We start from the raw sequence: 20,173 nt of genomic DNA on the forward strand, positions 1-20,173 counted from the left end.
ATTCGTTTCAATCTTTCCTGAACAATCATAGCTTGTACATGTACAACACAACAATCCCCCAATCCGAGCCCGGGCTCCAAATCAAATAAATGCTGCGTCGAAGAACAGCAAACCGAAAGGTATATCAATCAAGTCGTCAATCAATTCCATCAATGCCTCAACCGCAATATAAGAAACATCATCATCCGGGAAACGTTGCGCAAATAATCCGCTCACTCGCTCATATCATGGTAAAGTTAGCACGCCGCAAGATAGTTACTTGGGACCAGCCCGACGCTTCCATCCCCGCCATGGACTTCTGCCTCCCACCATCCATCGTCTTGGTGACGAAGAACAGCAAGATAATCACCCTTGGCGAAGCTCAGCTCCTCGGGAATGGCGGCTTGGTACATGTACAGAGCGCGTGCTAATGTTGTGTTAGTATCAAATATTAATAACTTGTGACCAAGAAAAGGCTTACCATAATGAAGAATAGCTCTGCCGTCAGGAGTATATAGTCGTGAAGGATCAGCAACGCTCTGACTGCGTTGACGGGTGCTACCGTCGTCGTAGTAGCTATTAGCCCTGGAAGCAGGGCGGCTGCCTCCACTTCTCACAGAACCATAGGGATCTGAAACCGGTGCCAGTTGAATTGCCATATCACTGCCTGCATATCCGCTCCCAGGCCGGCTCTGCTGGCCGTAGGGTGAAGGGGAGGGCCCGCGACTAGCAGGAGATTGGGGGTAGTAACCTTGAGCAGAGCCGTGCTTCTGTGCTGAGCTCATGACGGAGGGAGACCGTTGGCTGGCTGCATAAGGGTTTGGAGATACCGATCTATAGCTCATGTTGTCGTTAATCGGTGGCTGGGGGGAAACACTCCTGGCTGGAGCTGGCGAAGCGGCTCTGGGCATATCGGTGCCTCTGGTGCCTGGTCGTGAGCCTGGTGATGTGCCGTAAACACCGGATCTTCCGCGCGACATGTCACTTCCCCTGGTTCCAGGTCGTGAAAGAGGGCTGGCATTGAAGCCTCGCGTGTCCGGACGAGACATGTCAGTTGCCCTCGTTCCTGATCGTGCGGGTGATGTGCCATAGCCGGCGGGTTCCCCTCGACCCATTTCGGTACCTCGTGTGCCTGGTCGAGACATGGATGCTGAACTATAACTTCCAGACTCACCTCTACCGTGTGTAGCGGTTCTAGTGGCAGGTCGTGAAGCGGTTGGTGGGATACTTTGGCTTAAAGATGGCTCTGCTCGCTTGGTTTCGGTAGCGCGAGTATTGGATCTCGAAGATGTACTGTTAAACGCCCCTGGTGTGTTACCTGCATTCTCGAACATGCTACGTGTTTGCGACGTGGCCTTCTTCGTGGCCTCCTTCATCGCCCTTGAAGTGACAGCAGGTGGCGGAACACCCAGGCGTGATGTTGGGGTTTGATACGATGGCGGAGGCGTTCCTCTCTTTGCTGCCGCGATGTCGGGGTTCGAAGGAGTTGATATTGGCCGAGTGGCAGAAGCTTGTCTTGAGGCTGCTTCCGACCCCGATGCTGGAGTTGCAATGCCGGAATAATGATCAGCTGAGACCCTCATCGAGGAATTCTTGCCCAAGGTAACGCCCTTAAGCTCTGCAAGAGCAAGTGCGATAGGGTCTAACTCTTCTACGGGCTCTTGAGCTGCGGCAGCGCCAGGCTTCTTTTTCGTGTCAGGGGTTGACACTGGGAAGACATTCTGCCCAACGCCAAGAGCCAAGCTGGCATTGACGTCAATTGGCTCTGGACTCTGAGTACGTTCTTGAGTCACCACATTATTTGTTGAGCCTTGGGTCTGTGGTTGTGGTCTGCGAACCGGGCTGCTCGAGCCTTGAGTGTTTGAGGCGTGCCAAGTGTTCCTGTTTTGCTGTTGGAGTTCCTTCTGGCTCTTGCGTCTAAAAGGACTGTGGTTCTTTAGGAAACCGCCACTCTTTTTCTTAGCGACCTGTTTAACAGGACTGGGAGTAGTGGCGGCAGCAGCAGGCGTTGGTGCCGGGGCTGGGGCAGGTGCAGGGGCATAAGCGATAGGAGCAGGAGCGGGCTTGGAAGCGGGAGTCAGAGCAGCTGGCGTTGGCGCTGGTGCGCGAGTTTGCACGGGAGCTGGTGCAGGCGCGGCGACCGGTGCTGGCGCTCGTGTTTGTACAGGTGCCGGTGCTGGCGCTGCAGCTAGTGCCGGTGCTCGTGTTTGTACAGGAGCTGGGGCGGGGGCGGGAGCAGGATCCTGTCTGATGGGATCCTGCTTAATAGGCGAGGTCTTGCCACTAGGGGGCTCGACGCTAGAGAACGAATTCGGGTTCGAATAATCACTATGCGAGTCCCTGCTGGAAGGTCGAGCCGATGTTACCTGCGAATCGTGATCTGAGATTGGGCTTGGGCCAGTCCTGCAGAGCATAGTCATGCCCTCCATGGGATAGGGATCGTGGGGAACCGCCGAAACCGCACCGTGCTGGTTAGCATCGTATGCAGTGTAGGTTGCAGGTTGTTGACGGCGGGAGGGGTCCTCAATAGGCCGTCGCAGCTCTAAAGAGGTTCTCGCATCTGGTGCCTGTCTCGTATCGACACTGGGTCGAGACTGCATCGAAGGTCGCACTTCCCCAGAATAGCGCATTTCCAAAGAAGGCCTGGGTTCGTGCTGCCGCATATTTGCGTTTCTCATATCCGCAGGCCTCATCTCCAAGGGTCTCATTTGTTGTTGCATACGATGATCCACATTGTGAGGAGCCTGCTGGGAAGGGTGCTGGCGCTGCGAGTATTGCTGTTGAGATTGATGCTGCAATTGAGCAGGATGCTGAGAAGGACGCTGTGGCTGAGAAGAACGCTGCGACTGGGATGGATATTGGAGCTGAGAAGGGTGTTGTAGCTGAGAAGGATGCTGGAGTTGAGAAGGATGCTGAAGTTGAGAAGAGTGCTGCAGCTGAGAAGGGTGCTGTAGCTGGGACGGACGCTGCATCTGCGAGGGGCGCTGAAGTTGAGAGTGGTGTTGCAGTTGAGAGGGATGTTGCATCTGAGATTGGTGATGTTGACGCTGCTGAGGAGCCGCCTGGATCTGTTGGGGCTGTGTCTTCTGAGGACCGATTTGGAGTATATCGTCAGGAGGTAGCGTGGCCAACTTCTGAACTGGAGCATTGGGTTCGCGCTTGGCTGGAGCGTTGTCTTTGTGTGCTAGCTCCTTGGCCAACGCAGAGTTCGGGTCATGATGCGACTCAAAGGTAGATGGCTGAGGAGAGGACGATCGGAAAGCAGGGTTGATCATGCGAGGGAACTGGGCTACTGAGTAGTTGTCGTCATCTGATGCCTCGGACTGATTGTCTGTGACGTCCCCACGGCAAAAGTTGATATACTTGGGTGCATCTGGGATCTCTTGTCCGGTCCCCTTCTCAGTGATGAAGGTGATGATATCCTTCTCGACATCCATAACCTCCAACGACAGTCGAATCTTTTCACATGACGAATCATCACTAACACATACCGTTGATGCAATGTTGGCAAATGTCCACAGGCTGCTCTTGGTGAAGTCCAAGCGCTCTTCTTCCAGGTCTTGGAATTTGTCGGCAGCCGATTTCCATTCTCTGTTCCATCGGGCTGTTGTATCTTCGAGTGCTTTGACAGCGTTTTCATACTCGGTGCTGGATGCTGCAAGAGCGATCTGTGTCTTCTCCAGCTTGGCTTTGTTGCGGCGTTCTTCTTGACCCATGACCATGTGGCCCTGAGCAAGGTAACCTTTGATCTTTAAACACTCTTGCTCGTACTTATCTCGTGTCTATGTTGATGTTAGTTCAAGTTAGTCAGAATAAGCGGGGTTGAAAAGCTGACCTTGTTGACTACTTGTGTTTGTTGCATTTTGACCTTGAGGAGTTTTTCGACGGTGTTTTGTATAATTTTCCGGCGTTCCTTCATTCCACCGGCAAAGGCGGCTAATGGTTCTTCGAGTTCAGATTTAACCTCTGCGCCGATAAGCTGATGTTGTTTGGCCATCTGTTCCACTTCGCCTCGCACGGTATCCAACGATGTTTTCAGTGTACCGGATTCTTGAGAACCTAGTGGCTTGCGGCTGAGGTTTAGTAGTTTTCGGGAGTATTCCTCCTCGATCGACGCTCGAGCTATGTTGTATTAGTTATGTTCCTTCGAGGAGATCTTATGGGTGTTGGCATACCGCCATAGAATGCTCTCAATTCATCGCATGTCGTCTTGGCCGCAGTCATGCGACTGAACAAAGGCGTAACTCCGGCATCTTCTTTACCCCAAAAGTTGTTTGCAACTAAGATTTCATGTATCAGCCGGAGGTGAACAGTATTCAATTGAGGTCTGCTTACAGGACAGCGCAACGGTTGGAGTCTCAACTGTTGAACCAGGCATGATGCCTAGATGAAAGTCAATCAACTAAAAATCGTTATATGGCAATCGTAAAAATGTATTTTGATAAATGGGCAATGGTAAGAAAAGGACCAGCCTCAGTCGTGCTGTACTCCACACTATTGATGGAGGAAGCGAGACACAAGATGAGTAGCTGGTTCAATGGTGTTAAAGAAAGCGGTGATGGACCTAGCTAGATTGTTTTGGTGGCATGTTGTTGTTGGCGGGGCGACAGGAGAAGCATTGACCAACTCACTGTCAACCGAACCTGGCTACCTGGCACCTCGACATCGTTTCTCCAAGGCACGTGATGCGGGTGTGGTGGAGCTCCTTGACGGATCGGGATTTGCCGTTCTCCGGTACCTTGTCATTTTCAGTTACTGTACCTTGTCCTCCAAACCCAACATCGACCACCACTCTGAGTACGGACTGTCTTGACGATATCGATACTTGCATTACCACGCGCCATACATACTCTGCATTCCGTTGGATCATCTTGACGCCGATTCGTTGCAGGCCTCCCCCCCGAGATATATAGTTTGCTGCGTTTTCGGCCATCTCTTTCCGACGACTTCTGAGTTCGACACGTACCTCGATCTCCACCTTCAAGTCGAGTCCGACTCACGGGTCTCTTCCTATCGAAACCGGTTGTACGATCGCACGATATCTGGCTCTGCTATCACGCCCCCCAATCGCTGCTTGAATTGGCCGCTCCCCCATGTAGGAATCTTATATATCGACCCAGCCTCCTACACACTTCCCCGCTCGCAAGCATCGTGAGCCTTCCGGCCTGCCACCACACCGAGAGCAGGCGCTCCATTATCTCATCCCCCTCCGCCGCGAATATACCTCCATGGTCCCACCACCTCGAGCGGGATCATTTTCGCCCAATCCTGCGCAGACACTACAGACGGGTGCGAGCCATTCACCTCACCCATCGCAAGCTGCCATTCTCAGTGCTGGCGCAAGCCCCAGCGCCAGCAGTCCAACGGGCACCAACTCCTTAACCAAAATTGTTGTGGCCCAAGTCTATCTTCTGCTTAGCACTATCAAAGAGGATAAGGACCGCGCAAAGTGGGAAATACAAGTTGATCAATTGAAGAAGGTTGGCCACCCCTGTTCCCGTGAAGCTACATGTTGGCTAACGACATATTTGCATTATAGCTCATCGATGAAAACGGTATGGAAGTCTTTTCAAAGTATTTCACCCGGCTCGTTGCCGGCAATGCGCCCCAAATATTCCCTGGCCTCAACAGGCCCGTGTCGAACCCAGGCAACTACCATATCCTTGTGGGCGAGATGCGAAAGATTTCACACGATGTCGACCAAGCAAGTAAAATCGCCGAGTCGATTGAAAGTGGCACCGAAGACATCTTTCGTGACTTTGATCTCTCAACCTTTATGGAGCATTTCAAGCTCGACCCATTGGAAAAGACATTGTTAGCTTTGGCCTTCAAGCTTGGCTCACGGGCAGATCTAAAGACTAAAGGTAAGCGCACGCACATACCATAAGGTACCCCATCCATTGTGCTTACCCAATTACAGCCGATGCCATATTATCTACCAACTTTCCCTCTTTCCTCGACATTATATCCCGACCTACTATTGACGCCCACGCCGACCTTTCCCCCCCCTTTATCGCTATGATCGTCGACCGATTCCTTCAATATCACCCTCCTAGCTTTAATGCGTCTGCTAGACGTGATTTGGAGACTTCCGTCACGAAGCGATGGCTCGGTCAGACCCCGGAGCAAACACCGCCGTCCGAGATTCTTGCTGCCCTCGATCTGAGCAGGGTACTTGCCGACCGACCCTCCAATGGGCTGGTCAAGTACATTCAAAAGATAGGCAGCGAACTGACTAGGGATGAGGAAACATGTGTTTCGTACTTACAGAACCGGTCCAGTAGTCTTCAGCTAGGTCCCGAACAGATCTCGGCCGCCATGACCTTCACAGCCATCAGTCAAACCTCTCAACAAGATCCGAGTATCTTGGTTGCCGCCTTGAGACGAGTTCTTCCGAAGATATTCGATTGGATGGAGGTGATTGTCTTGTTTGACCAGCCTTCAGCCCGTGTTTCTTCTCAGCAATTCTTGCGTCTTTACCAAGCCTTTTTGCCCATCGCCCAGGACTCCAAATCTGGTTTCGATATCCAGAGGCTGTGGGGCGGAGTCTGGAGAAATCCAGAGGCTCAGCTCTCTTTTGTTAGTGCCTATGCTTCCTTGGTTCCGGAACAGCTGGATGCGACAACAATCCCCGGGCTTCAGCGCAGTATTACTATCGACGATTACGCGAGCTCTCCTCCCAACGTACAAGAGCGAGCGGCTGTTGCTGTCAAGCATCCACTCGTTTCTGTTGCCGCACTTTCCTCGATCTTCAACGTTGCGCTTAGTTCTGTTATGGCTTCCACTAGTATTGAGGCCAAGAGGCTTTTCCAAGAAGTGGTTGTCCCTAATCTGGACATTTTCCTTGTCTCCGCCTTCGAGGTTCCCCGGCAACACTGGGCTCCGATGGCTATGGAAACCCTCGGCTCTCTGTTTGAGAACTTCCTCTATAAACGTTCGCCCGAATACGATTTTGTTCTCGATAGCCTTTGGAGAAAAGATAAGGATTGGGTCATCCAGCGCTTGATTGATGCTCACGCTATCAAGCCAGTGGATCTCCCGCTTGTTTTTGAACACGCAGTGAAGCATAGCTGGCTTGACTCGTTGGTTTACCTGCCCAACGGTTTCGGTATTGATTTAGCTGCCCTGGCGCACGCTGAAGGATATTTGGATCTATCGAAATGGGCACGTAACAATGCTGAACGAAGCACTGAAATTGCCCGCACTCTTGTTCAATTCCTAATGATCAAAGCGAATCTGGAAAGCCAATATCAACGAGGGGGTGCTGATGGACAACCTGCTATTAAGAATTCTACAACCCTTCAAGTCCGCACCGTATCGGCGTTGCTCCGAATCCTCGAAGACTTCTTACCAAGCCCTCCCGTTCCCGAGCTAATCGTCGTTCAGCGGCATTGTATCATTGCCTACCCACGTTTGATTAACTACGGCGAAGGCTACGACGACCTCATTGACGCTAACGGCAGGGATGGAAACGCCTTATCGCCGATTGCCAATGGCAAGATGGAAGAGCACTACAAGAAAATGTATAGTGAAGAAGTCCAAGTCCGGAATATCGTCGAGGTCCTCAGCCAGTACAAGCACTCCAGGGACCCTCTCGATCAGGATGTGTTTGCTTGCATGATCCACGGGCTCTTCGATGAGTATAGTCATTATGGGGATTATCCATTGGAGGCCCTCGCTACTACCGCGGTCCTCTTTGGCGGCATTATCTCCCATAAGCTTGTCTCCAATCTACCTCTTCAGATTGGATTGGGCATGATTCTGGAAGCCGTCCGAGATCACTCCCAGGAGGATCCCATGTACAAATTCGGTCTTCAGGCACTGATGCAGCTGTTCGTTCGATTCCGAGAGTGGCCTAGCTTCTGTAGACAACTTGTTCAAATTCCTGGACTCCATAACACGGAGGCTTTCAGAAAGGCAGAAGAGGTCGTTCGCGAACACGACGAGGAGCTTTCGCGTGGGCGCAACGGTGCTGGAACGCCTCATGGGCTGGGATACCAGGGCGAAGCATTCCCGAATGGAAACGTCGAAGAGCTTGCGACTGCCGACCGTCAAGCGCCCGCATTTGCCTCTCTTAATGTTGACCCACCACCTCCCGACGTTGAATTCGAAGACCCGGATGAAGGCGCCCAGGACAAGGTACAATTTGTTCTTAACAACATTACTGAGGGGACGATCCGGGAGATGTGTCAGGAACTTCGAGAGACTATGGAACGTCGGCATCAGCAGTGGTTCGCCAGCCACCTGGTCGAGGAACGCGCCAAAATGCAACCAAATTACCACCACGTGTACCTCGAACTGGTCAGATTGCTTGAGGACAGGGCTCTTTGGAGCGAGGTTCTGCGAGAGACTTACGTCAGCGTATGTCGCATGTTGAACTCCGAAGCAACGATGCAAAACTCAACCGAGAGAACTCATCTCAAAAACCTCGGAGGATGGTTAGGTCTCTTGACACTGGCGCGAGATCGCCCCATCAAGCATAAGAACATCGCGTTCAAACAGCTTTTGATAGAGGCACATGACACTAAACGGCTCATCGTTGTCATACCTTTCGTATGTAAGGTACTGACACAAGGCGCCACGTCAGCAGTTTTCAGGCCTCCGAATCCCTGGCTTATGGACATCATCCATCTGCTGATCGAACTGTATCACAATGCTGAATTAAAGCTCAACCTCAAATTCGAAATTGAGGTTTTGTGTAAGGGCTTAAACCTGGATCATAAGAGTATTGAGCCCTCTGGCGAGATTCTGAATCGACCTGTCGTCGTTGAAGAGCCAGCTGACGTCTTGCCTACCGAACAACTCGATGCCTTTGAGAACCTGTCGTTGAATGGCATCGGTTCCACTGTTGGTGCTGGGCTCTCCCCTCAAACCCTTGCACCAACCATCCCAGACCTTGGTCCATTAATTAATATCCCCCCTACTAATGAGATGGTTGTCAGCACCACTCGGCTTCACGAGATTGTTCGTACGGCGCTCAGTCGTGCATTGCAGGACATCATTCAGCCTGTCGTTGACCGATCAGTTACGATTGCCGCAATTTCAACTCAGCAGATGATTCACAAGGACTTTGCCATCGAGCCTGATGAGAACCGAGTACGAACCTCGGCTGTAAGCATGGTGAAGGCCACGGCTGGTAGCCTTGCTCTTGTCACGTCCAAGGAGCCTCTTCGTGCCAATTTCACTAATTATATGCGAAACCTCTCGACCGACCTTCCTCAGGGACTTCCCGAGGGCACAATCATCATGTGCGTCAACTCTAACTTGGACCTGGCTTGCAACATTATCGAGAAACAGGCCGAAGAGAGAGCTGTCCCTGAAATTGAGGAGATGATCGAATCCGAACTTGAGGCTCGTCGAAGACACCGCATCCAGAGGCCCAATGATCCTTATTTCGACTCGAGCCTCAGCCGTTGGGCCATGGCCATTCCCCACCCCTACAAGCTTTCACCAAACATTAACGGCTTGAACCATGAGCAAATGGCCATATACGAAGATTTTGCTCGGCAACCACGCAGTGCCACTCTCCCCACACCCTCCCATGGCCAGTCAGCCTCTGATGCTACCAGATCAATGGCAAACGAGGTGTTACAGGAGCCATTCACCACTGTCCCCAACATTCCAACTCCTGCAGAGACTCCTTCGGTTCAGCAGCAGCACTTGGGCGCTCAAATGCAACCCTATGCGCCTGTTCATAGCGGCGCTAACAACATGCCTAATGGGAGGTCGCCTGGGTTCCAGATGAATGTTCAAAGCTTGGCTGAGCGAGTGAACAAATTGCTTCAAGAACTTGTCAGGGTGGCTAGCGAGTCACCGGAGGAGCATTTCCAGGGCTTGCCACGACCTCATTCTCTCCTGGATGTCGTTGATGCGCTAGTACAGCACATCATCAAGACATCGCAGAACTCGGAGGAATTTGCTATCTACGCTGCGGAACAGATCACTGGCCTCGTCTTCTCGCAGGTAGATGACAATTTGACCCTTGAGAGTTTGGTCCATGTGTTAGAAACATTGAGGAAGATCTCTGGTCCTGCTCTCAACAGCCGTATCCGAACTCTCTTCAGCCAGCAGGCCGGTTCCACGTTCTTGAACTTGCCATTGCTTGCAGCGCTGGTCCGAACCGATCTATTGGAGTGGAGAAGCATCGATCTGGCCATGTCCAAAGCACTTCAGGCTCGTAAGGAGGGCTCTCTCGACTTCTTGGAGCACATGCTTGATCTCACTCTTCTCGATGCTCGCCCAATCGCCCTGTACGCTGACTTTGCCTCCACCTTGGAGGCAGCTTGGGCTTGGATTTTGGAGGATCCTGAGTCCTCTGCTGGTCAACGAATAAAGTTGAAGCTGATCAACACAGGCCTTACGCGTCCCACGCCAGTCGATAACCAAGTTCTCTTCAAACACGATCAGATAGAGTATGTGTTTGACGAATGGATTCGACTCTGCCACAACCACAATGCATCCGACAAGATTATTGCGGCATTCGTGCAGCAACTACGAAGCAACCAGGTTCTACAAACCCGTGATGACTTTTTTGTCTTTATCCGTGTCGCACTTGATCTCTCTGCCGACCGATTTGAATACATCGTCCGCACTGGATCTCTCGGAGATGCCTATGTGATGGTGGACGCACTTTCCAAGCTCATCGGAACTTTTATTGGCATGGGTTTCGAGCCAACATCCACCCGCCCAGCATTCATCGACTCGGTTCTGTCGCTCGTTGAGCTTATTCTTACCAACCACCATGTCAAGCGCGGAGAGGAGTTGAACCAAAGAGTTTTCTTCCGCCTCCTTTCTATGCTTTTCTATGAGATTCAGACCATCTCCGAGGCCTTGGCCGAAGATGAACGCCGCGAGGTTCTGATCAAGATGGCAGTTCGGCTCAACAAGATCGGGCCCGCTTTTGCTCCTGGCTTTATTTACGGCTGGCTGTCTCTCGTCCAGCACCGCGCTTTTATGCCTTCTATTTTGCAGCTGTCCGATGGTGCTGGCTGGGCACCCTTCGTCACACTTGTTTGCCAGTTACTCGACACCCTGGGTGACCAACTCAAGGTATTTGAAGTTTCAAATATTGCAAAGGACATTTACCGGGCTACGTTCAAGCTGCTCATCATTTTGCACCATGACTTCCCCGAGTTTGTTGCGGCCAATCACATCAGGCTCTGCGCCAGTATCCCGCCTCATTGTACCCAGCTCATCAACGCTGTCTTGGCTGCTACTCCTCAACAGATCCCAAGGTTCAACGATTCCAATGCCAAAGACCAGACTGACGAGACACATGTTCACCCTAGCCTCATCCATGAAGCTACTTCCGTGCTTCAGGATCAAGGACTCCTGAACGCTATCGACCAAGCGCTTCAGAGTGGTCCGACAGAAGACATTGTTGCTAATATCACACATGCCATGGCGCAGGACACTCGCAAGACGACAACCTACGGCCACGTCCCTGTCGATGCCAACATGGCGGTCATCGATGCTGTTAACATTTATACTGGACAGCGTGCCGCAGATAGGGCTGCACAAGCAGGCACTACAGTGTCTGTCACCGGCGATGAACACGAAGTGACCCTGCTTTCCATGATCCTCCACGAGCTCTCTGCCGAGGTTAGATATTATCTGCTCGTCAGTGTGGTTAACCAACTTCGATTCCCCAATGCGCACACCACTTTCTTCCGACAGGCGCTTCTGTACTTTTTTGGCAGGGACCTTGACGATCCTGAAGAGAATGAGATTCGCCAGGAGATCACCCGAGTGCTGCTTGAGCGGCTGGTTAGTTTCTGGCCTCAGCCATGGGGTCTCCTCTATACTGTCGTGGAACTTATGAAGAACGAAAAGTACATGTTCTTCGATCTCCCCTTTATCAAGGCAACCCCCGACGTAAGTCTAGGTCATATGCTATCATCTCGTCTTGATACTAATATGTATTGTCAGGTTGCCGAGAAGTTCTCACGAGTACTTACACAAGCTTAAGCTGGAGGCCACGTTCTTAGACTGGAACGATAGGGACACGGCAGTACAATAAGGAAATTATAGGAGAATCATAATATGCTATCAATAGGGGTTTTGGTTTGGGAGGCGACACATTACGATGAATTGTGAGATGAACGGGGCGTTGGGTCCAAAAAAAAGAATTCAGAATTATAGAGGAGCGAAATGTTATGAGGTGCTGAGCCATCTTGTCCGGGGGGGCAAGAGTATCTTCAACCTGAAAGCAACTCGCATTTAATACTGTATTACTGTACGATAGTATTTACGATGGGTCAAAAGACATAAAATATCATGCGCATGATCGATCTTGGATCGGCTACATCTCTTTTTCGTCTTGTCCATATGCGATATGCAAGTTGTTCCAAAATCTTGGCGCATTGATCTAGACACTGACAAAGCCACGCATAACTGGAGTAGCTGCTCCCGAGAGCTTGACTGTAGCAATCTCGGAACCTTTCATACCAACATCAACTACGATGTTACTCTCCCTGCCCATCTCAACACCCTGGTCGATTTCGTATCGGAGGTCGTGATCACCAGTGCTAGTCTGCTGAAGCGAAAGGTAGCTTGAAAGCGCGCTTGCAGCACTGCCTGTAGCTGGGTCCTCCATGGCAGCTTCCATCATCCTCGACCGGATAGAGTATATTGACACACCATCTTCCTCACGTCGGCTGTTGACTACATAGTAATATTTGCAGAGGAGGCTTTTTTTCCAACCATCGTCAAGAACGTCATTCGCAGGCAGGGATACGCCGCTTAATTGAACCCTTCCGAGATGATCAAGATCAGGAAGCTCGATGAGCGCAAACGTCATACCATTGACGATACTGAACAGGGGTGCACGAAGTTCACAATCGCGTATCGCGGGGTCTGAAGAGATTTGGCCAGGTGCTGGTGCTGGTGCTGATAGATCGGCCAAGGTCTTTTGATGGCAGCGAACGTTGTGCGGAATAGCAGCTTGGATGTAACCGGGACGGGTCTGGGTGAGTGCAATTGGGCCTGCTTTTGTTATGACCGTATCAACGCCCTTGGGGATAAGCGTGACGGCGGCACCTATAGTTGGATGTCCGGCAAACGGGATTTCGGCGTCCGTTGTAAATATGTCGATCACTCGGCGAGTGACATCACTGCCGGCATCAGGGCTGGCCTCGTGGATAAAGACCGTCTCGGAGAGGTTGAATTCGCGGGCAATGGTTTGCTTCTGCTCTTGCGTAGGCTTACGACTATTGCTATCTGCGGGGATCGTAACGACAGCGAGGGGATTGCCTCGGTAGCGAGTCTTTGTAAAGACATCGAGTGTAACAAAGGGAAGCTCCATGGTTAAGCTTCGGTGGCTTCAGCTGGAGGGATGTTAGCTTCTATAGAAGTGCAGCTGCAGCAGATGCGGCACTGGAGAGATCTGATACAGATAGGCTGGAGATTGGGCGCGGGAACCTGACCTTGACAAGAGCTTTGGCCTGATGAATCTCGATATAGCAATAGGTTGAGTGAGGATTATGACGAAGGAGGGGAAGAGTGTGGTGGGGCAGCGTCACTTTGGCAAGATGGAAAAGTAAAAATTGAGTCAGGAGAGTTCATGTGCTACGCTAAGTATAGGGTAACTTTGTCCCAGGATTCTGGCGTCTCGTAAAGACAAGTGACTGTACCTAACCAGTCGGTTATGAATTGCTCAGACAGATAAGTAAGTATATTTCCACGGTGTCACGAACCAGAAGTCTATCTCAGTGTTCGGAGATTGCTCAGGTTCAAAACAGGGTCTGTAAATGAGATCACCAGAAAGAAGGGGGCTTTCTGTTAAAAGAGAGTTATCGTGCTCGGTATGTCCTTTTACACTTAGATAAGGCACGAAGTTTAGGCGGAGACATTGAAACGAATTGACCAATCAAATAACAAGGATTATTTAGTGTTGATCATGGCCTGTCCCATCTGACAAAAACGGCTTGAGTGGCCTCAGGCAGGCAGGAGGTCGGTTCCATGTCTGCAAGGCGCCAAGACATGAATAGTTTGACGAACGACGGGGACTTGCAAGGAAAAGAAAGACATCTAGTAGGTTGGTTTTCGAGGGATCTGCAGGCTAGTTGCTACCAGTGACTTCATGGCGGATAAGGCACGAACAGGGCAAACCAAGGATATTGCAAAAGACATACAGAAGTTGCAGCTCGTGGTGACTTCAGATGTCCCGCAGTTGAACACATCTCTCAGACCTATGATGAGCGAAAAGTCGGCATTTCCAACATTGTTGCCGTAAATGGAAACTCATCAGACGATGGGCCTGGGCAAGGGGCCGTGGACTGAACCCAGTCTCGGTGGGCCTTTGCAGAGCAAAGCTTGAGCAAGGTCTAGGCGAAAGTGGAGGACACCCATGCTAGTGGCAGACGCTTGTTGCAGCTGGCGCGGCAAGGGGCAGGGCTAAGATGTGCCAGTGGATATCCACCTCGTGGCATGCATCTCTTTGGATGGAGTGACATCCATTCACTCAGTCGTCGGTGGACTGTAGGGTAAACATCAAAGAGGTGATTTTGTTGATCAGGAGGCGAACTCTTTCCACCTTGAAAGATGACGCAGCAACTGCAGGATGGTGGCTGGGCTGGGTCCAGGCGTTATTTTGTGCGTGTGGTGGGTAAGAGAGTCGTGTAAGAGAATTGGATGAATTCGATCTAATAAGCAGATCTGGACCAGGGGGGTAATAGTCAATGGCTGGCTTGAGAGGCATTGCGTGAGGTGGTCAAAGTTTTGATGTGCAAGGGCAGCTTATCGCGATTTTGCGTCGGTAATCAATGCCCAACGGCCAATCCAATATGGGATTTGAGCAGAGGCCAAACAAGACTCAACATGACACCTGAACTGGAGACTGAATCGATTGCCGCGTACCCTCAAATCTGTCGCTCACTTACACAGAGGCAAGTGGAGGGCCGATCAAGGCTCCGCGGCTATAGTAATAGCATCAAGTCATATGAGTGAAGGAAAACCTCGGCCGGAGAAAGCGCTCTGAAACCCACTCCCATGTCCAATACTGACTGACACCAGTCAGGATGGAGAGAAAAATGCTGGAATACCAATGGTGTCATTGGCTGTTGAGGCTAATGTATGTAAGAGTGTAATGTCAAGCGAGACGAGACACTTACACACATATCGGTCGAGACATTGACATGGGATGGGCATAGCCTTGCACCTTGGTCTCGACCTCGATATCGGCCTCAGGCATAGAGAGTGTCTGCTCTGCATTGCAACAATAAGGGATTGGTTTGATTTGATTGCCATAGGTGACGGTTAAATGGAGTCAAACAAGGGGTCCTGGCGGTGCTGTCGGGATTCTTTTTGATGATTTGGCCCACTGCTCATCTCCATCAACTTTGAGATGAAGTGGATACTTTGCGTATTCGACAACATTAGGAATTGAAATGTGTCGGTCCCGGCTTTCTCGCTTGGCTTGGCGCTCACATTGAACTGAATATAGATGTTAATGCATTAATAGTGTTTCGTCCTGTATAGCATAAGCGTGTCAAGAGAATGCGGTGTAAGAAAGATGGTCGCACGGAGCAAACAGATGCATCTGCAGATGCAGCAGTTGCAGGTGTAGTTGCAGATGCGGTGTGACCTGTAATAAAAGAGAAGCCAAGTTGGGCGGCCAGGGTTCAGTTTACTTGGATGATTATCTATTGACAGGGACACCAGGTAATGCCTGTCTGATCTGCTGTGCTGTCCTGTGTTTTGCTCTCTCTGCTACCTGAGCTCTGATCACATTACCTACAGAGTATCCACGGCCATTCTCGGGCGTTCCCCAAAAAAGATTTCAGGGTCCTCCGAGCACACGCTAACTACGTACCTAGTAGCAGTGACCCGAAGTGGCCCGGGTTCCGGAGGTATTTTGCCTTTGCAGAACGGACGCGGATGAGGCGGAAAAAAACAGAGTCGGGCATGAGGCGAGGCTATTTCCTGAGAGGCATCAGTGAAGAGGCTGCTGAGGCGTGTACTGTACAGCCCAACCACAGTTGATCCTACCAAACTAAGCCAGAAACAGAAAAGAAATAGAAGACATTGGCGAGTCAAGATGGCTTAACTCTTCAAGGTAAGTACAATGATTAAGGTCATTTTATGTTTGTAAGTACTGTACCTGGTTGCGTAAGTTCCATTGCCGCTGCCCGGGCCGTCTGGTCATCATCGATAATAATTACTGACATTTGATTGATTGATTGAATCATATATACATTAAGTCGTGTCAGAACATGAAAATGTTACTTTGGCTCCCTGGTCAAGAGTAAGCGCTCTCTTCATTTGAATGACAGCCATTATGCAACCATGGCTACTTCTGCCTGTCCCTCACTGAAAGGAACAACACAGACAGCAGAGGGGGAAAAGTGCTGTCAATGTCGGTCGTTTTTTCCTTTGCAATTTTGTCGCGGCTGGATACTTGAATTACAAGGATACTCCTAGATATCCACAGCCATGACCCCACCATACTTTAGCGCGCCCCGCTCTCGGCAGCCATGCACGCCAGTCTCAACCAATCCAGTTTGGTTGAAACGAAAAAAAAAAAAAAAAAAAGTTCGAGCTCTCGTGCTCTCGTTGCTCTTGCTCTGCTTCCCTCGCTCCAACATGTGGCAGTCAGCACACAGAGTTCACTCTTTCCCGTCATCGAGGGGAGGAGCATCGCTTCCCCTCTTGTAAGTCAGAGTGTGCCTCCAGTCCTACAATGGAGACAAGTTCATTCTCTCCGGACCTATCAGCTTACAAGAATTGATTCATTGCAAGTCCCTTCTTAGCTAGCTTCCCCGTTTGTGCCTTCCCCAGCACCGCTACTGTACAAGTCTCATCGCCCACTCTTTGCCCCCCATCTCATCCCCTTCTACTGGAGTATCCTCCTCATGGTTGCCATTATTGCGCGCTCCCTTGTTCCTACCTGCTTTCTATATTCTGTTGCTCTTGCTCTTGTGTCGTCAACACCCGTAGACCGCCTCCACTCTCGGCTTCAGTCCATCCATCAATAACAAACACTCCCACCCCCCTTCGATCATCATTCCCTTGACATCTCTCCTCCTTCATTCTTCCATCTTTATCCATACCTATAATCTACATCACCGTTGTCCTCGCTAGATCCATAGTAGACCCTTGGAGATCTCTCTGATCCCTTTCAACACTGAGTTTACAAACTGCTAGCAACGTCCCGGTGACCATTCTATCAAAAGTCTACAGTCCATCCGTCCATCATCTGTATAGATAGACTGGACTTCTTCTCTTCCAAGCTTAATCTCCATCTTGTTTCAACACAACATTCTCGCCATGCCTTACAATACGCGCCGCAAGTCGCTATCTTTACCCAGCCTCGGCATACACGTCCCAATGACACACGCTGCTCGCGCTGCTGCTGCTGCCTCCAAGATCGCTTCAAGATCGTCTTCGTCGTCATTATCCAGTGCTGCCTCATCCGCCTTGTCATCACCCTCATCAGGTTCTGAGGCCCCCGAGGCGCATCCCAGCAAACGACAGAAGCGATCCCATACCGACGACAGTGCTATTGAGCAGACACCACCTCCATCGCCTACACTAGACTCGAGCCTCGATCTAGATACAGGGAAGTCCAAGATTGACTTTGAAGCGATCCGCGACGATATCGTTGAAGCTGTCATTATTCAATTGCAATCTACTGGAAACCGTCCTCATCTGGTCAAAGAGTTGGCTACCGTTTTGGCCCAACGTCTTACCTCTGTGCAACAGTAAGTTTTGAGACCTACCATTCCCCTCAACCCCTCCACCTCCCATGCGCTAACATTCCGATCCCAGCTCTGCCAACCCATGCGCCATCATCTCTTCCCGGCTGGCTTCATATGCTAAGCGATCATGCTGGACTGCCCAAAAACCCTGCCCTCTCGCCAAAGAACTCGAGAACATTCACCCTCGGAGGACTTACTACTTTCTCACTACCTGCCCTCGTCAACCCATCCCTGAACCCAGCTCCGCTGTGCCTTCTCTTTCCGCTCTCGACACGCCTTCCGTGTCGTTGACGGACGACTCTGGCTCTGACGATGTTGAAGCTCGCAGACGCGAACTCAGTCCATCGCCCGAGGTTGACCTCTCGGATCACGGATTTGAGGAAGGCGACGATGAAGTCATGATGCCTGCTACTCCCATTGGCTCTCTTCCTTCTCATCATCGCTTCGTGCCAAGTCGTCGCAACAGCCGTCACAACTCACCGCCTCTGGAAAAAGACGAGCGGGAGTTTACTCAAACGGCTGATTTCTTGCAGAAACGCAAGTTTACCGAAGACACCCCTGCTGCTGAGACCGCCGATCGCACCACCCACACCTCAGAGTATGGATACCGCGACGACTTTTGGTTCGGTGACCATCGCATCTTCACTTCAAGTGCCTTGCTTACTAGCCCTGCGGTAAAGCCTAGCTCCATGTCAAACATGACATCAGGTCCCCGAAAAGAAGATGACGGCGAGGCCTGGTTGAAGTTTAACAAGCTTATGGAATGGGACCAAGGTGCCGAGAGTATTGAAATTGACGAGCTCGATGGCTTGCTTGACGACTGCTGAGCGATTACGACTTCTCTGGCAGCTGCAAGAGATCGGGGATGAACGAGATGATAATTCCGCCATGTCTGCGACGACGGATATACGACACACTTACATATTAATTGCATGGGGAAGGCGCTTGTTGAAGCATTTGTACATTTAGAACAGTCTGGTGTTTTGGATTGATTGGGTTTGGGAGTACCAGGAAAAGGGATTACAGCATCCCCGTGGTTTTGATTTATTCGGCGCCAAAAAGGTTGCGCATATTTGGGTTCTAAAAATGCAATGCCGCTCATACTGCTTTCGACTCTTGAATATTGTACATAATCCTATATTCTACAAACCCTTCTCATTCTTCATATTAATCGTTTGCTCGAGTGAATGCGTGACGTTTCAAGTCTTGTCATTCACGCGTAATTCGACCCAGACCAAGGTGCCCATTTGTAGAAAGTTGGGTCGTTCCACCTTGACGATTTCAAGGCCTGGTGTTTTGCTTGCTGCCTCTTCGACGAGAGCCTCGATATCGCGGTTCCACCAACAGCCGTATTTCGCAAAATGTTTGCCAGCATTTTGATCGAGGAGACCATTAACAATGCCATACCAACCCTTGCCGTGCTCGAGAAGAATTATACGACCTGACCCTGGCTTGACAACCTTGGCCAGGTTATTGACGACAGCGACAGGGTCAGACACGGAGCACAGGCCAAATGTTTGAATAACCGTATCGTATTTCGTGGTCGCAGGGGTCGCCGGCCCGGGGATCGGATGATGTGCGTCGGAATGAATTAATCGGAGTTGATCGTTGAGATACGATAATTGTCCTCCGGTATGGTCGGCCATAGTAGATGCGCGAACAATGGGATCAGACCCTTCCATAGGCGGAACAGTCTTCACTAGGCGTTTTCGAGCTACATCGAGCATATCGACCGAAATATCGAGACCGGTGAATGACAAGACACCTCGAGGGATCTTGCTGCCGACTTTGCTGAGTTTCCCTTCCACGCGCTTGTTCAATGGCTCCCAGTTGAAGTATTCCAGGTTGCGACCTGTGCCCATTGCCAACTCCAGCACATGTCCGTCCGCGTGTTCTGCTAAGCGCTTTCGCAACTTTGTGATGCCCATCCACCACTCGGGAAGAGTAAGCTCCTTGTCGAACTGTTCCGCGTTATCGCCATCGAGGGCTGGTGGTCGACCAGTAGGGGTAGCGTGTTCGCATTCGCCGCTGCAGGGTGCCGCTTTGAAGGACGCGGCAGCTGTTCCGAAGATGTAGAAGCCGAGAGCACCGGCGAGTAGAGCTGCTCCTGTTAGAGGAAGCCATGTTGCGCGCCAGAGATCGAGGAGAGTTTCGGCTTGCTGGGGAGACGACGATGCGGAGGATGAGGACGAGGATGAGGATGAGGTAGATGCGGAGGAGGATTTCGGGATATATTCAGGTCGAGGTTTGCTGGGCGTTGTGCATTAGTATACTCGCTTTTGGTATCGTATGCGGACAAGGAGATGTACGGTTTGTAGGTTTTCGATATCTTTGGTGGGGGTCGAGATGTCGGCGTTTTGATATTAGGGCGGGGAGTTCGAGGTGTAGAGCTCGCGAAACGGCATTGTGTGCGGAAGGCTCTCATAGTGAGACCTCGAGCTGAATTGATCATGATGACGGTATTTCCATGGGGTTTGTGGCGACAATTGAGGTGCGAA

General features: G+C 51.0%; 5 protein-coding genes across 5 annotated transcripts; 2 read left to right on the forward strand and 3 right to left on the reverse strand.

The window, feature by feature from the left end:
- Positions 1-236: 236 nt before the first annotated feature.
- FSST1_009462 (uncharacterized protein) lies at positions 237-4,357 on the reverse strand (the record flags this gene model as incomplete). Its single annotated transcript, XM_083226438.1, has 5 exons — positions 237-406; positions 461-3,761; positions 3,815-4,101; positions 4,155-4,259; positions 4,315-4,357. 5 exons carry the CDS (start codon positions 4,355-4,357, stop codon positions 237-239), a joined length of 3,906 nt encoding a protein of 1,301 aa, XP_083085423.1.
- An 850-nt stretch (positions 4,358-5,207) lies between these two features.
- FSST1_009463 (CCR4-NOT core subunit CDC39) lies at positions 5,208-11,946 on the forward strand (the record flags this gene model as incomplete). The annotated part of the gene is made up of 4 exons (XM_083226439.1): positions 5,208-5,459; positions 5,519-5,843; positions 5,900-11,853; positions 11,908-11,946. The coding sequence occupies 4 exons, from the start codon at positions 5,208-5,210 to the stop codon at positions 11,944-11,946; spliced, it is 6,570 nt and encodes a 2,189-aa protein (XP_083085424.1).
- Positions 11,947-12,346: 400 nt separating this feature from the next.
- On the reverse strand, positions 12,347-13,282 carry FSST1_009464 (PhzF family phenazine biosynthesis protein; the record flags this gene model as incomplete). Its single annotated transcript, XM_083226440.1, has 1 exon — positions 12,347-13,282. The coding sequence occupies one exon, from the start codon at positions 13,280-13,282 to the stop codon at positions 12,347-12,349; it is 936 nt and encodes a 311-aa protein (XP_083085425.1).
- A 3,962-nt stretch (positions 13,283-17,244) lies between these two features.
- FSST1_009465 (uncharacterized protein) lies at positions 17,245-18,502 on the forward strand (the record flags this gene model as incomplete). Its single annotated transcript, XM_083226441.1, has 2 exons — positions 17,245-17,678; positions 17,746-18,502. The coding sequence occupies 2 exons, from the start codon at positions 17,245-17,247 to the stop codon at positions 18,500-18,502; spliced, it is 1,191 nt and encodes a 396-aa protein (XP_083085426.1).
- A 372-nt stretch (positions 18,503-18,874) lies between these two features.
- On the reverse strand, positions 18,875-20,127 carry FSST1_009466 (S-adenosyl-L-methionine-dependent methyltransferase; the record flags this gene model as incomplete). Its single annotated transcript, XM_083226442.1, has 2 exons — positions 18,875-19,925; positions 19,985-20,127. The coding sequence occupies 2 exons, from the start codon at positions 20,125-20,127 to the stop codon at positions 18,875-18,877; spliced, it is 1,194 nt and encodes a 397-aa protein (XP_083085427.1).
- Between the last annotated feature and the right edge of the window lie 46 nt (positions 20,128-20,173).

The sequence above is a fragment of the Fusarium sambucinum genome, chromosome II, assembly GCF_050947815.1.
Source record: "Fusarium sambucinum isolate potato_lamoka chromosome II, whole genome shotgun sequence".
Taxonomy (NCBI): domain Eukaryota; kingdom Fungi; phylum Ascomycota; class Sordariomycetes; order Hypocreales; family Nectriaceae; genus Fusarium; species Fusarium sambucinum.